Source organism: Grampus griseus (genome assembly GCF_964374135.1).
Source record: "Grampus griseus genome assembly, chromosome: 21".
NCBI lineage: Eukaryota > Metazoa > Chordata > Mammalia > Artiodactyla > Delphinidae > Grampus > Grampus griseus.
This window is the reverse complement of record NC_139015.1, coordinates 6,349,326-6,365,620: the sequence shown is the minus strand read 5'-3', so window position 1 is coordinate 6,365,620 and position 16,295 is coordinate 6,349,326. Positions and strand designations below refer to the sequence as shown.

The 16,295-nt window shown below is 41.7% G+C and overlaps 1 protein-coding gene and 1 pseudogene across 5 annotated transcripts in view; one reads left to right on the top strand and one right to left on the bottom strand.

Moving 5' to 3' along the window:
* The window catches only part of AGPAT5 (1-acylglycerol-3-phosphate O-acyltransferase 5), a 62,473-nt gene that overhangs the window by 30,045 nt on the left and 16,133 nt on the right, over positions 1–16,295 (top strand). For all 4 annotated transcript variants that reach the window (XM_082680514.1, XM_082680516.1, XM_082680515.1 and 1 more), the window contains one exon: positions 6,800–6,890. In XM_082680514.1, coding sequence (XP_082536640.1) covers positions 6,800–6,890 — 91 coding nt within the window. The remainder of the gene's footprint in view (positions 1–6,799; positions 6,891–16,295) is intronic.
* LOC309839001 (protein SEC13 homolog) lies at positions 2,214–4,314 on the bottom strand (annotated as a pseudogene). Its single transcript has 3 exons — positions 4,288–4,314; positions 3,425–3,535; positions 2,214–3,313 (listed from the first exon to the last, which is right to left on the bottom strand). The product of its transcript is annotated as a protein SEC13 homolog (transcript).

Sequence of the window (16,295 nt, the reverse complement as noted above, 5' to 3'; positions counted from 1 at the left end):
GAAATTTGCTGGAAGAGTAGATTTTAAGTGTTCTACCATAAAAAAAGTACGGTAACTGTGGTGTACACGTATAGTAAGGCATCGCATTGTACACCTTAAATATATACAGTTTTTATTTGTCAATCATACCTCAATAAAGCCAGAAAACAAAATAATACTAATTTATTATCTAAATCATTCTGGAGGCCAGCAGTTCAAAATGGGTCTCACTGGACTAAAGTCAAGGTGGCAGTGCACTGAGGTCCTTAGGGAGATTCCGAGGGAGAATCCATTCTCTTGCCTTTTCCAGTTTCTGGAGGTTTACTGCCCTCCTAGCTCACGACTTCTTTCTGTCTGCAAGGCCAGCAGTGGCCGGTCTGTCTCCTTCGTGCTGGCCGTGTCTGTGGTTCTGACTCTTCTGCCTCCCTCTTTCCTGTCCTTATGATCACGTGATCGCATTGCCCCCACCCCCCCCACCTGGCGTTCTACGATCAGCCCTTACCCTGAGGTCCAGTGGCCGGTAGTCTTAAATCCCCCTTTGCCGTAACCTGCCCTATTCACAGGTTCCGAGCATTAGGAGCTGGACGTTTGGGGGAGGGGCCGTTATTCTGCCTGCCACGCCCGTGTTCATCTGTGTGATTTTATCACTGTTTTCTGATCATACATAGGGCACTTGCATAATTAAATAATATACTCTTTGAGGAAAGAGATACTTTGTATCTTCCACATTTTTGTATTCTTTCCTCTGTAAATGTGCAATGGAATTTTTAATGGGTTGAATGTTTCTGATTATAAATGTAGAAAACTTTGTAAAGAAGTTATACTGTGCTAGATTGGTTTAATTTGGGAGACAGAAGGCAGAGAGGAACCATCTTATTTATATTCTGTGCATCTCAGTATGAAATAGCTTTTTATTTAAAGAGAAAGCAAGTAATTAAAAGATGTCTAGCTAATCAAAACTTATTACGTTCTGAGATATTATTTCTGTATAAATGCGCCTGCTTTGGAACTCTTCAGTAAGCTAGTAGAATTTTTAAAAACCAGCGGGAGAGGAAACAATATGTTTGAAGAGCTGCCACACAGGGCTTGATATTCTCACATATTTCCTTTAATCCTCACAGCAACCCTGAGTCTTCATTTGGGAGTGAGAAACTGAGGTTCACTTAAAAAGTAAATTAACTTTTCCTAAGCATGGAGAAAAGGCTGTTTTTAGTAGAAAATCATCAGTTCAATAGTTGGTTACAATTTGAATATATTTTAAACTCTTAAATAGCTCTTTTCTTTTCGAGTAGACTGTTAATGTGAAATATAGCCTGCTAATTTTCCGGTAGGGGCCAAAGTGCGTGTGTTTAAAGTGGTATGTCACATCTTGAATATAGATTTTTCTTATGTGGAAGGTCATCACTAAAGAAAAACAGACTCTGTTTCCTTCCAAATGAAAATTTAGCAGAATAAAAGAGTTACATGAACAGTAGCAAAAATCTTTTGCATAATTTGATTGGTTTGTGACAGTTTGTCAGTTTTTTCCTGTCCTCCTCATTGCTTCCCTGTCCTTGAGCAGGGATTTCACTTATATTTTCCTTAATTGAGAAGCAGGTCCAGAAATGTCAGTCCCTGTGGCCATTCTTCTCTTGCCCTAGTGCTCTACTTTTAGTCCCTCCACTTCCTCTGCTGTCACCTTCTCTATTTCCAGGGGAACTAAAGAAGGGAGCAGCCTTTTGGTCAGCAATTTGAAAGCCGTAGCAAGGAAGTTATCAGATGAGAACACCTCTGTTGTCCTGGGCTCTCATTCCTGAGAGAAGCAGAACTGCTTTGTCTCATGGCCTTTGGAGGGAGTTATTGAGAAGGCAACACACCAAGCTGGTGGCAGGGAAGGCAGGTCCCCTCGGTCAGGGTGATTAGCTACTCATGTCACGTTGTTCTTCTTCCCACCAGATGCACCATCGCAGATTTCTAAAGCAGATCTGTTTTCACTGTAACAGCAAATTGCAACGTTATTTTGCACCAGGCACCGTACTGAGTAGACTATATGACTTACCACCTTTTTTTTTTTTTTCTTAAGAAGCGATATGAGTTTAATTACTCTGGAAACAGTCACCCCCCAAATGATGCCTGAACCTGAAAGGTACATAAAAATGACCAAAAATATCTTAAAATAATAGAGCTGAAGGTTAATTGTCATTTTTCCCTCAGAGCAAGTGTGTGTTCAGCTGGACAGTAAATTACAAACCATGTCAAACCATGTTAAGGCAGATGATAAATCTGGTTGCATTTGTTATGACTCCCGGGCAAGTGACCTTGTGGGAGCGGGGCGTTCTTCCTCCCAGCTGTGTGGTCAATCGGCCCAGGACGGGGCAGCCCTGGAGGCAGCAGGTGGAGACCAGGCCCTGCCTGTCTGGCCACTGCTCGTCCTGCTGACCCTCTGTGACTGAAGTGGACATAGCGCCCTGGCCCTTGTTGACATCACTGATGCACACCCACTGCCCGTCGACCGACTCCTTCCACAGGGTCACCCTGTTGTCTCCCCTTGAGGCGGCCAGGATGTTGGCTGTGATGGGCTGGCTCCCGTGCCATACAACATCACTGAACTTGTGCAGCAGTTTGGGGGACCACGCACTGCCCGAGGCACCATCACAGGCCCAGATGAACACTGGACCATCCTGGGAGCAGCTGGCAATGGTGCTGGTGGGCAGGCCGATGGAGGGGGCCCAGGCCACATCTCAAACCCAGTCAGTGTGCGCTTCCAACTTCTGCCCTTCCTTCCACTGCCGCCCTCCTCCTCCGTCCACGGTTTGATGAGGTTGTCACAGCCAGCTAATGCAAACTTCTTGATGTAGTTGGGCTTCTGCCCAGATGGCTGGTCTGTGAGGCTTCCAGGTCCGACAGCAGGGGCCCAGCTGACGGCATTGCAGCCAATAGTGTGAGCACTGTTGGTCTTCTTCACTTCCCACCGGCCCAACCTGGTGTAAGTCAGCAGAGAAATGGCCCCATCCGAGCTCCCACAGGCTAGGATCGGGCCGTAGTCATGGGGGGCCCAGCACACAGAGTTTACTGAGGAGTCGTGTCCCGTGAGCTCATGCGTCTTCTCCCAGGTGCCATTTTCCTCTTTCCGGTCGTAGGAGCAGGATGCCAGGACATTGCCATGCATGGGGTGGGCCCAGGCCACTCGCCACACAGGACCCTCATGACGCCTGAGGTCGGCGACGAGGATCTTTCCTCCGCTGAGCACGTCGAAGGTCTTGACGGGCCTGTCGTCAGATGAGCAGGTTGCCCGGCGGGTGCCGCGGTGGTCCGCCTGGGCATCTCGCTGCAGAGGGAGGGCTGCTCCGGAAGCCTGCGGAAATCACGCCCTCATGGGGCGTGTCTGCAGTGGTAATGACTGACGCCACGGTCACGGCAGCTCCAGGCCTTGGACATGGCAGGTCCCGGCGGCGCGTCGACTTACCACCTTCTGTCGTTGTAACATCCCAGTGAGGCGTAGGTGCCACTGTTGCTTCATTTTATAGATGAGGAAACTTAGGTGCAGAGAGGAGGAGGTCATCCAGGGCCACAGGGCCTGTGAGGGGAGAGTCGGGATTGAAGTCAGTTATTCATACTGCTCTGTGCTTTCTCTAGTGACAGTCTTTGTAAATACAATTTCCCATAGAAGACCACCTACTCTGTGGCGTAATGGCCATAAAATAGCTTTATTTATTGTTTAGCCAGTGACCTTAATAATTTAATAATAATTCATTGTGTGACTGTCATATTTTACTTTTTTAATGTAACTTTTATTCTGTGTAATGATTAGTTTCTTTTAAAGTTTGGAACCCATTCGCTGACTTGTGGAAGATAGTAATGGGCTTTGGCCTGTTTATTTGTTTATTGAGATGTAATTCACATACTGTGAAATTCACCATCCTAAAGCATGTCATTCAGTGGTTTTCCACGTATTGGCCAAGTTGTGCAGCCGTCACCACTATGTAATTCCAGAACATCTTCATCACCCCAAGGAGCCTGTGCCTCTTAGCAGTCGCTCCCTGCTTGCTCCTCTTCCCATCCTGCGCCTAGAAAATCTGTACAACTTGTGTGGTCTAATGTTGCTTCATGCCATTCTTCCACTTCCACATTGAGTTACATTGGCTTTTTCTTAGTCCTGCAGCGCCCCAGCTCTTCCCCACCTGAGAGTCTGCACACAGTGCATCTTCTGTCTGGTGGCTCCCTCGCTCTCTTTTACTGAAGTACTGTTGGTGAGGTGTGATTGACGTGCAGTAGGCTGCAGACGGTTACTGTGCAGAATTTGATGAGTTTTGGTGTCTGTATACAAACCATTGCCACAGTCGAGATACTGCCCATATCCACAAGCTCCAAAGGTGTCCTTGTGCCTCTTTATGCCTGCTCCGTCTCAAGGCAGTCACTGAGCTGCTTTCTGTCACTATGGATTAGTTTGTACTTTTTAGAATTTTATATAAATGGAATCATACAGTTTGTACTCTTTGTTTGGGAGTGAGTTTGGCTTCTTCCACTTAGCATAATCATTTTGAGATTCCTCCAGTCATTGTATGTATCAATAGCTTGTTTCTTTTTACCGCTGCTGAGCAGCCTTGAACAGAACTGGTGAGGGTGGGCGTCCTTGCCTTGTTCCTTGTCTGCTGGGGAAAGCACCTGTTCTTTTATCATTCTTTAGGCCTTAGACCCATCATCCATTCTAGTTTCCCTCGTGTCATTTTCTTTCATATCACCTTGTTCTTTTTCTTCGTAGTCACATAGTGTGTAATTATATATTTGTATTTGTTTAGTGTACTTTTTTCTCACTTGTCTCCAAAGACCATATTGTTTTGTTACTCTGTATATAGCACCTGGCACATAATAGGTGTACAAGAAATATTTCTTGAATGAACCCTGCATGAATAGTTCTTTCTTACTTTCTTGCTAACCGTCAGTGTTTTGTTTTTTTTTTTTTTTGCGGTACGCGGGCCTCTCACTGCTGTGGCCTGTCCTGCTGCGGAGCACAGGCTCCAGACGCGCAGCCTCAGCGGCCATGGCTCACGGGCCCAGCCGCTTCACGGCATGTGGGATCTTCCCGGACCGGGGCACGAACCCGTGTCCCCTGCATCAGCAGGCGGACTCTCAACCACTGCGCCACCAGGGAAGCCCCCGTCAGTGTTTTTTAAGTAAAACATCTGAGAGACAGAAAATAATACCACATGAGTTATTAACCATTCCAATCATGAATTGTTTTATTTATAAATGATTGAGTGAAAAGCTAATAGCCTTCACTAATTGCTTTCATGGCTTTGAATACAAACTTCACTAATTTAAAATGTTTTCTCATGAGAATGAATTTGTGGTTTTGGGAACTAATTTTAGTATTTTTCTTCTGGTTCCTGGAACATCATAAGGAATTCTTAATTAAAAAAATTTTTTTACCCAGTTTTCTACATTTTTTGACCATTCTGAGAAGATAACCAAACACAACCTATTAATTTCTAAGTTAGGCAAAGATAGTAGCTTCTAAAAATTATATATGCAGATGGATAAAAAGCTTCTGCATTTGCATGGAAGTTGAAAACACAAAATTGCAGAGCCACCATTATACCAGCTTTTCAGGTTAAACTTTGGAAGAGAATGATCATATGTTTATCTAATGAAAAAATTCAGATTTTCACATAGGTTCATTTATATCTATGTGAAAATCATAGATCATTCAGATAAAAGAATATTTCTGTGCTGGACATCTAGGTAGATGGTCTTACCTGGGATCTGGTAAGGATGGATAAAATGAGCATACTTTTCTCTCATGAGCTCCTTAAGTTTAGACTAATTGATTACTTAGTAAACATCCAGCCTGATTTATAACTCATTTATAATTGCATTGTTTTAATTTATGAGGCCACTTGTAAATTGAGTCATTTAAATGCATTAAGGGAGTCTTATAAAATAAGAATACTGTGTGAATCTTTTGAAATATGAACATCTATTACCTTTTATATTGTGGAAATTTATATAGTTATGTATATAACTATATATCTCATCCCTCAAATGAGATGTACTTAGGGACCCTGATGTCTAAAATTTACACGTTTTCTTTTTATTTATTTATTCATTTTATTTATTTATTTTGGCTGCTCTGGGTCTTCGTTGCCACGTGTGGGCTTTTCTCTAGTTGCGGCGAGCAGGGGCTACTCTTCGTTGCGGTGTGCAAGCTTCTCATCGCGGTGGCTTGTCTTGTTGCAGAGCACGGGCTCTAGGCGCATGGGCTTCAGTAGTTGTGGCGCATGGGCTCAGTAGTTGTTGCTCGTGGGCTCTAGAGCGCAGGCTCAGTAGTTGTGGCGCACGGGCTTAGTTGCTCCGCAGCATGTGGGATCTTCCTGGACCAGGGCTTGAACCCATGTCCCATGCATTGGCAGGCGGATTCTTAACCACTGCGCCACCAGGGAAGCCCTAAAATGTACACCTTTTCAAAAGTCATTTTGCAGAATCTTAGGGGGAAGAAAACCTCTTTCGTTGATGAATTGAGGCTTTGTATGAGTCATTTATGGCCAGTTTTTAAATTAGTGAATATTTGCATGTAATTAGAAATGTTGGATTCTTAATGACTGACCTACAAATGAATGTAGGACTGTATTTCACATATAGTCTATGTTAATATTAAGACTTAATTGAATTTGTGCATTTTGGTTGTTCTGCTTGAAATGAAGGTCATAGGTAATTGAATATACTTTTTTTTTCCCCACCATGGGAAATACTCTTAGAATTAATAGGGTTAGCATTGATAAGTTAACAGCAACAATAAAAACACTCACATAAAACAAACCAAATTTTCTTTATGGCTTCACAGATGTATCTTGTGATTTTTCCAGAGGGAACAAGGTATAATCCAGAACTAACAAAGGTCATTTCAGCTAGTCAGACGTTTGCTGCTCAAGAAGGTAAGTAAAACATTACCTGTATTTGAAAATAAAAATTTTAAAGATAATGACATTTTAAATTTTTGTTCCTAGAGAAGATATTTATGTTTTACGACAGATGAAATGAATGAATGTTTTTATTCCTTGAATGAATGTCTGTATTATTTCTTAGGAAATGAAGTTTCTTCTCATTAATTCATATGTATGCTATTCCATATGTCTGAGAGATTACATTCGAGTGCTTCCTACAGTACGTATTTTGGTGCCGTGGATTTAGGCAAAATCTATCTGGGCACGTGATTATTTAGATGGAACCTTTTTCTGCAGTCTGGGTTCTGTGTGATGGACAGAGTTTCTATTTTGTAGGTTGACAGACCTAGATTGGAATCCAGATTCTGACATTTATTAGCAGTGTGGCTGCAAGCTGCCTGATGTGACTGAGCATGAGTTTGCTCGTCTCTTAAAAAAGATCTGTGGATTCTGCATCCATGGTTTCAATCAACCACAGATGGAAAATATCTGAAATACATTTTTTTCAGGAAGTTCCAAAAAGCAAAACTTGAAATTGCCATGCTGGCAACTATTTACAAAGCATTTACGTTGCACTTACAACTATTTACGTAGCATTTGTGTTGTATCGGTTATTAGAAGAAATCCAGAGCTGATTTAAAGCATACAGGAGGATATGTGCAAATACTAGGCCGTTTTATAGAAGGGGCTTGAGCATCTGTGGATTTTGGTATCCAAGTGGTGGAGTTGGGATTGGGGCTAGTCTTAGAAGCAATCCCCTGTGGATACCAAGGGGTATGCCTCAGTCTGTGTAAGAATTAAAGTAGAAGATATGTGAAGTTCCTACTGGAGAATATTACACACAGTTAGTTCACAGTCTTAAAAGCTATTAATGTCCCCAATAATGAGAATGTTCTTAACATCATATTTTAGAAAATTGGATAACTGATACACCAATAAGCTATACAATTTAACCAAATTGGCTGTGTTCTCAAAGGTGTCTCTAAAGATTGACCGTGGATTAGCATGTGGTCTGCCTACTTTGATCAGCAGCGCTACCTGAACAGATGCCTTGTTGCAGCGCTCTGCCAGGGCCTCTGAGGTTATGAGAGCCTGCTGCAAGGGTGGTACTGTTCTGTGTCTGCTCTGACCCATGTGGTAGTGATCATTCGAAATGTGGCTGGTGCATCAGAGGAAATGCATGTTTAATTCTAGCTGGTTTGAGTCAATTCATCATGATCTGAGACGGAATTCTCCCCCTAGACTTCCATCTGGCTAGTCTCCATTTTCCTCCTACCCTCTGGTGCTTCCCGCTTAGTCTCCTTTCTAGCCTCCTCTTCTGCTTCATTCTTTCCTGTTTCATGTTATTTCTGGTGTCTGACTTTGGTCTTTTTCATTTATTTCACTTTCTGTGTTTTTCATGGTGGCCTTCATCTAAAGTCCAGAGCTGTCGCCACCATTTATTTCACTGCAGATGACTCACAAAAAGCTTTCTCCCATCCGCACCTCTCTGCCTGACTCAAGACCTGTATTCACAGTGGCCCAGTGGAGAGCTTCACCTGATTGACTCAAAGGCATGTCCCAAACTTGGTGTGTCAGATACAGTATTTACCTTTCCACTCATACGCTGTCAGCTGGGCCTCTCTCTTCAAGGTTCCTTCCGCTTTTCTTTACAGAATATACACGTATCCCTCTTGAACTAGTATTTAGTCTTAGATGAACATTACCACTAGTTTTGGGCTGCATTCCCAAGCACATATTAATTCATATAACCTTAGGCAGGTTACTTTATTTTTTTTGGTCTATTTCCTTATTTGTAAATCAGGAATCATAATATCTCCTTCATAGGGCTTTTGTGAGATTCAGTGACATAATGTTTATAGAAAGCCTGGTATGTAATATATATTTACTAAGTCATTACTGCTAACTTAGAAAATGGAGGAGAGGTACCACCACAGGTAAATCTATTAATAATGGCAAAAATTGATAGCCGATCCTGAGGGATAAAACAGAAGGGCTAATAAAATTGGATGTAAGAACTCCAGTCATTACCATTTGGAGCTATTATGTAAAAGGCAAGCAAGGCTATGTCTTGTAACCACATTCCTTTAAGAAATATTTATTACAAAGCAGATATGAGTCATTATCCAATCGAGGATAGATAAGAACACACGTATATGATGTACAAAGAGATGAGATGTGAGAAGTACAGATAACACTCCGTGGGAGTTGAAGGAAAAGAGAACTAGTGACACACAGGGTGTCTGGACGACTGCCAAGAGGAGGTGACGTCGGAAATGTAGAATTAGGGCCGACACGTATGGGGAAGGGAGGGAATTCTAGATATAAGAAATAACAATAGCAAAGACATGGAGTTAAGAGCAAAGAGTTTGATGTCTTCAAGCAAAAGATGAGTGAAGGAGAGCTGTGTGAGTTCAGTGCATCAGGCTGGCGTGAGTATCAGTCATGGAAGGCGGCGAATTTTAGGCTTCGTGGTCTGGACGTCACTGCAGAGTTGAATGGAAGTCATTGAACAGTATTCTTTGTAATTAGTTCATTATGTTTTCTTTAAGAAATCACAGTCTTAATTCCATTTTTCTAAAAGCATGTTCTATAACTGAGCCCACAAGATATTTTGGGGAAAAAAAGGGTTTCATGTCCAAACGGGTTTAGAAAATGTTGCATTTTATATCCTTTCCTTAGGGAGTTATAGTTCACGTTTGTGTATTAGTCTCAGAAAAGTACTGTTGTGAAAATGTCTTATTTTGTTTAAGGAACCGTTTTCTAGATTTGTATAAGAAAACAATGATCTAAAATGGTTACACAAAATTTGGGGTTTTCATGAAGTAAATTTTTATGGTTTCAGAAAATTGCGGCTCTCCTGAATTATTCCTTCTCTAATGATTCTAGGTTGCTGAGCCCTGACTTTAACAAAATATATATTTTACTCTTTGAAGCTTAAAATAGTTTATAGATGAATTAGTTTGAGACTCTTCATAAAAACTTGAGTTATGAAGGCTATAAACTATATAAATTTTCAGTTACACTTGTGTGTCACCTCTTATATCCACTTTAATTCTGTTTAGGAATTACAATTTTATGTTAGATGAGATGAAAGGGAAACAATAAACTTAATATTTGGGGATTTTTTTCCTGTTACTTTTCATGTGTCTTGTAAAATCTGATGCATTTTGTTGTCATTAAATAATCAACTACATCTTGGAACACGTGTTTTCAATGAGTTGAACAGAGAGCTGAACTCTGGAGAAGTTGACCTAGAGTGCTTTAAGTCCTCACAGACTGTGCTGATTTCATTTTTGATTTCTAACATGTAACACATTCTGCTAAGGTGGTACAACTAGCCATAATGTCTTCTAGGAGTTTATAATTTAATAGGAGAGAAAAACATGATTGTATTTGTTATCTATTGAGGTGTAACATATTATTCCGTACCTTAATGGCTTAAAATGACAAACATTTATTATCTCACAGTCTCTGTGGGTCAGATGTGTTTAGCTGGTGGCTTCGCGCTCAGGGTCGGTCTGAGGCTGCAGTCAAGGTGTCCGCCGGGGCCGTGGTCACATCCTGGCTTCCCTGGGGAGGAGCTGCCCCCGCGCTCATCACACGGCTGTCAACAGGCCTCGGGTCCTCTGTGGCTGTTGGCTGCAGAGTCCGTTTCTTGACACTTGAGCCTCTTCACAGAGCTCCTCACAACAGGACAGCTTGCTCCTCTAGAGCGATGGATCAGGGAGGGGCGGGGACAGGAAGAGGGAGAGGTAGTGACAGTGGGAGCATAGGGGAGGGTGAGCGAGACAAGCATGGTCTTCTCAGAACCTAACCTCAGAAGTGACACCCCGTCGCTTTTGCCATATTCTCTTCGTTAGAAACAGTTCACTGGGTCCAGCCCACACCCCAGGGGAGACTGTACAGGGGTGTGACTACAAAAAGGGCCGTGCTAGAGGCTGCCGACCCCAGTGGTGCTCAAGTAGGAGTTTTGCGTAAATAGTGACATCGCGCTACACTGTGATGAGACACCGATGAGCAGAGTGCACTTGAGGTTAACTCAGTTCCAGATGCGGGTTCGGTGAGGCTTCCTGGGAGAGGAAGCATCTGGGCGGCTGTAAAGAGCCTTGCTGGAAGAGGCGTTGGTCGTGGGGAGGCTGCCTTTCAGTAGGAAAGGGTGGCACGAGCCCAGGAGAGCTGAGAGCTCTCTGCTGTCTCAAAGCACAGTCAGTGTGTGGGGCGTAGGGCAGAGTGAGAGCCTGGGGGGTTCCCGCTACTGGCAGGAAGGCCTGAGCGCGGCTCCGCAGGGGCAGTTGAGGTCCTCACAGTAGTAACCAGATGTCCAGAAACTAGTACGCTGTTTTCAACACCTTCGCCTCTTACAACCCTTTTATAATGTGTGATGGACTAATTCATTAAATATATTAAGCAAGTCAGAATTAGCCCTGGACATTTTATTGTATCTTGTCATCGGGTCAGATCACTAGTTGTTGTTGAGGTATAATAAGTTTGCATGATGGAATGAGTATAATCCCAGATTACTGTCTGTGTGGAGAATAACATAGAATTATTGTGTGTTTTGGCTTTGAAGGACTAATGATTTCTTTTGTACAATGTATGTGTGTGTGTGTGTGTGTGTGTGTGTGTGTGTGTCCTGCTATTTAAATATTGGTGTACTTTTTTCAGTTGGGTAAGACAAATGGTTATTTGCAAATAGATTTATTTACTGTGTTATGTTTATGCAGATTTGTCGTTTCAGTCCAGGTTTTAGGGCCTGTGTTAGTCACCTCGGGCTGCCGTAACAAGCCACCACAGACTGAGTGGCTTAAACAGCAGGCATTTATTTTCTCCCAGTTCTGGAGAGTGGATGTCCAAGACCAAGGTACCAGCAGGGTTGGTTTCTCTTGAGGCCTCTCTTCCTGGCTTGTAGGCAACCACCTTCTTGCTGTGTCCTCACATGACCTTTCCTCTGTGGGCTCGCTCACAGAGCGAGGTCTCAGGCATCCCTTCCTCTTTTTATAAGGACATCAGTCCTGTTGGACTAGAGCCCCACCTTTATGACCTCATTTAACCTGAATTACCTCCCTAAAGACCCTTTGGGGTTAGGGCTTCAAAATGAATTAGTGGGGCAGGGGTGGGGTGGGGACAGGGACAGACACTTCAGTCCATAACAGGGCCTTAAATTATTTTTCTATATGTAATTACATTTAATACTAATATTTCTTAATTTATCATTTTAAAAACAATGTATATAAATACATTATATAAATATTATTACCTTTTAAATTTAATAGCTTATATATAGCTACTAAAAGTTACTTATTTTTTAAAATGCACACTAATTTTGTAATGCTAAAACAAGTACTTTTTTTTTTTTTTTTTTTTTTTGCTGTATGCGGGCCTCTCACTGTTGTGGCCTCTCCCGTTGCGGAGCACAGGCTCCGGATGCGCAGGCTCAGCGGCCATGGCCATGGCTCACGGGCCCAGCCACTCCACGGCATGTGGGATCCTCCCGGACCAGGGCATAAACCCATGTCCCCTGCATCGGCAGGCGGACTCTCAACCGCTGTGCCACCAGGGAAGCCCTAAAACAAGTACTTTTAAGTAATTCTTAAAATAGCATAATAATGATATATACTGTAGGTTTTTAAATCTAATAGTACCCTAGTCACCAGTAACTGACCATTATTGGTCTGTCATTTTTCTATGAGTTGTAGATCTTTCTCAAAGTTACCAAAAGGGGAAAAAGAATGAATAATTTGTCTCATGGATATAATTTTTAACTGCTAAGTATTCTTTCTTTAAATTCTGTAACTGGGAAAACTTGCTATCTATTAGAAATATATTTTCTTGTAACTATAAAGGTAATTATTTCCCACCACACATAAAGGAAATTGATTTGTGAACAGTATAGGCAGAAAAAGTGTTTCCTGTTTTCTTTCCTCTTAGGTCACAACTAAATGACATTGCTTGAAAATAAAAACAAATGAACTTGTTTATCCAGCTGCTAAGCTAATTTTTCTTCAGGAAAATTGAAACTTAGTAGGACTTGTTAGTCTGTGATATGTTTTGCTTCAAAACATTATTAATTTTGCTCCTAAAGTACACCTTCATTTGAATCTGACTTGATAAACAAATAGAAAAACAAACCAAAATGAACCTTTTTAATTTAGATTTTTAAAATTTGATACTTGTTTACATGTTAAGTCATTATACCATATACCATTGACGGTGATGGCCGGTTTAAGAGGGAGGAGTGGTGGGTGTGGGTGTGTCTGTTTGTCTGTCTTATAAACCCTAAATATTTCAAGCCCCTGGATAACACTATTTCCTAGAAGTATATGTTGCTTCAAAAAAATATTAACCACAAAATATGTTCATTTATTATTAGAGTTGTTGTTTAAGGTACGTCTGTGTTAGAGCGTCATGAATTCTTAATATTGTCCACTTCAAAGGTTGTCAGATTAATGATCTCTAAATTCCATTCTCACTTGAAACTAAATGTTAGTCATTCCTTTAAAAAAGACTTACTCATATTTCCAAATAAATTAGTCAAGATTTTGTTTAACTACAACCAACCTCTCCAGGACAAACATTAAGATTTTGAGAAGTTTGAAATATCGGTAGAGTCTTCAAGAAACTACTAAGCAAGGTATATATTGAAGGCTGCTCAATTTTGGGAATTGAGCAATCCCTCAATCCCCTACATTTAGGGAAAAGAGAGTTGTTTTTTCAGAAATGCTAACGTAGAACTTGTCATTTCAGAAAACTATGGTAAAACATTTAGTAAGGAAAGCTTCAACATAATATGTAAATATAATAGAATTATATGGTATAACAGTATTATAGAAATGTAAATAAAATAGTATAAAAGAGTACTATACAGTATAATAGTATTAAATAAATATAAAGAAAATAATATGGCAGGTAAAAATGATCTTTTTGTGTTTCTAAATTGTTTATTTTGTTAAGTAACCAATTAGATTATTTTAATTTAAATCCAACAGCCTATCACACAGTGACCTCTTCCTCTTCTGACGTCCCGAGGAAGTTCATTTTCGGCCCGTTGTTGAGCGTTATTGCTGTTTTGTGTCGTTGCGCGTCTGTTAATCTTTGCAGCGATTTGTAGAATGCTCTTGTTCCTAGAAAGGCCACAAAGTAAATCTCATGGATCTCAATTACTGTTGAGTCAGAGATCATAGATGGTTCGGGATATACAAACAGAAAAGAATTATATTGGAAAACCACACTCGAACCTTATATTCCCAGTCTAGAATGTTTTGTTCTTGTATGCTGGTCATTTTTGAAAAAGAACAGGAGTGAACAAAGGGAGTTGAGAAGGCTTTCAAATTATATTTGTAGTGATATAGTCACCACCCTCCTCCACCGTCTAAATCGCAGCCGTAGTTATTTCACTTCTCGATCCTCTGGCCTCTTGCTTCCTTTTTCTGTAGCGTGGCTCCCGCTGGCACCGCTCAGGTCGCAGTCTCAGGGGAACGGCGGCAGCAGGGAGCAGTGCTTGTAGATCTGGAAGAACTCGGTGGGGGAGACCAGGTCACCTGTCACAACATTCCTGTGGGGCTTTGGACATCGCAAACATTCAGGGATTTTGAGAGCTTTGGTTTGCCTCTTTGAGGTCATTTCCATACCATTTACTTAAAAATTTTTTTTTTTTTTTTTTTTTTTGCGATACGCGGGCCTCTCACTGTTGTGGCCTCTCCCATTGCGGAGCACAGGCTCCGGACGCGCAGGCTCAGCGGCCATGGCTCATGGGCCCAGCTGCTCCATGGCACTTGGGATCTTCCTGGACTGGGGCACGAACCCGTGTCCCCTGCATCGGCAGGCGGACTCTCAACCACTGCGCCACCAGGGAAGCCCTACTTAAAAATTTTACCAGAATAAATACTGCTGTTTACTCCTCCTGCCTTTTCACAGTCCTTTCAGCTGCCCTTTTGCGAATTCTTGATCCACTCAAGCCTGGTCTGAACTCTCAGTCAGCAGTTCCCAGATTGGTGCCGGAACCAGCAACATCAGCATTGTCCAGAAACTGGCATGAAATCCAGATTCTCAGGATCCACCCCAGACCCACTGCCTCAGAAGCTCTGGGGCTGAGGCTCAGCCTTGCAGATGACCCTGAGGCATCCCAAAGTTTTAGAACCACTGGTCCAAGCGAGATTAGTTGTGTGCTCAACAGGCTAGTTGGGTCAGATTCTGGTGTTTTAACTAGAACATGTGGATCTATTATTTATTGGTAAACTTTCATTTTATTCTTGTTTCATTAAGAAAAAGAAAAAAAATAATAGCAGTTACTTACCCATTGTAGGGAACAGACATGGGGAGTAGGGAAGGGGCTTTCCATCTGGGTCCTGTAAACTTCAGGTACTGCTTTCCTAATTTAAATCTTTCTCAGTTATGTGAGGTGTTTCATTTGAACTCATTTTCCTTAGAAGCGTTTTAGATATTTGGCTAGGAAAATTGGCATCTTATGTATCTTAATCTTCCCCCTGCAGCTATTAAAGTGAGCTCAGAAGTGGTTTTTACCACAGCAGCCAGCAGGATGATAGACATAAACTTTTAGAACTCTAGTAGTAGAAGACAGAAATTTTAGTGACACACCTATAATGGCAAAACGGATACCTAGAATTTTCATGTTATTGAGCAAGTTATATTATTGATCAAGATCTTTGTAGTTTTAAAACTCTTTAGGATTTGTGGAATTCAGCTTTCATCCTTTGAATAACACTGCCTATTGTATAGGTTTAAGGGTCCTTTCAAAACATAAAAGCAAAAGGATTTTTTTTGGTAGACTTCACTCAGTAGAAGTTATTAGTATGTCTGGAACATCATATAAACAAATTTAAGTGGCAAATGGCAAGCTAATATTTGTAATATAAGGCATATTAATAAACTTAGTATAGAAAGAGATCTTGCTAATTAGTAAGAAAAAGACAAATGAAATAATGGGGAAAAGGACATGAATAGGAAATTTAAGAGATATGAATGATCCACACCAGTGAACAAGTGTCCTTCCTCCCTAATAATCAAGGTAATACAAATTAAATGCGCATTGTGAGACCAGCTTTTGAAGGCCAACCTGGCAAACATTAAAAAAGAAAGTTACTGCCCAGTATTGGCCCAGGTTTGGTGGAAAAGACACACTTCTCTTTCTACTGGGCGCTAAGACGACATACTTGTTTCCCGTGGTGCTGTGACAGATTGCCACAGATGTGTCCTCTTACAGTGCCGGCAGCCGGGAGTGTGAAATGGTCTCACGGGCTGAAATCAGTGTGGGCATAACTAGTTCTGTTCGTAGGCTCTCAGTGAAAGTCCGTTTTCTTGCACAGGATCCAGTGATGGTTTAATGCTCTGCGTTTATAGTCTTGAAATTGCACTGGGTCCTGCAGATTATGTAGC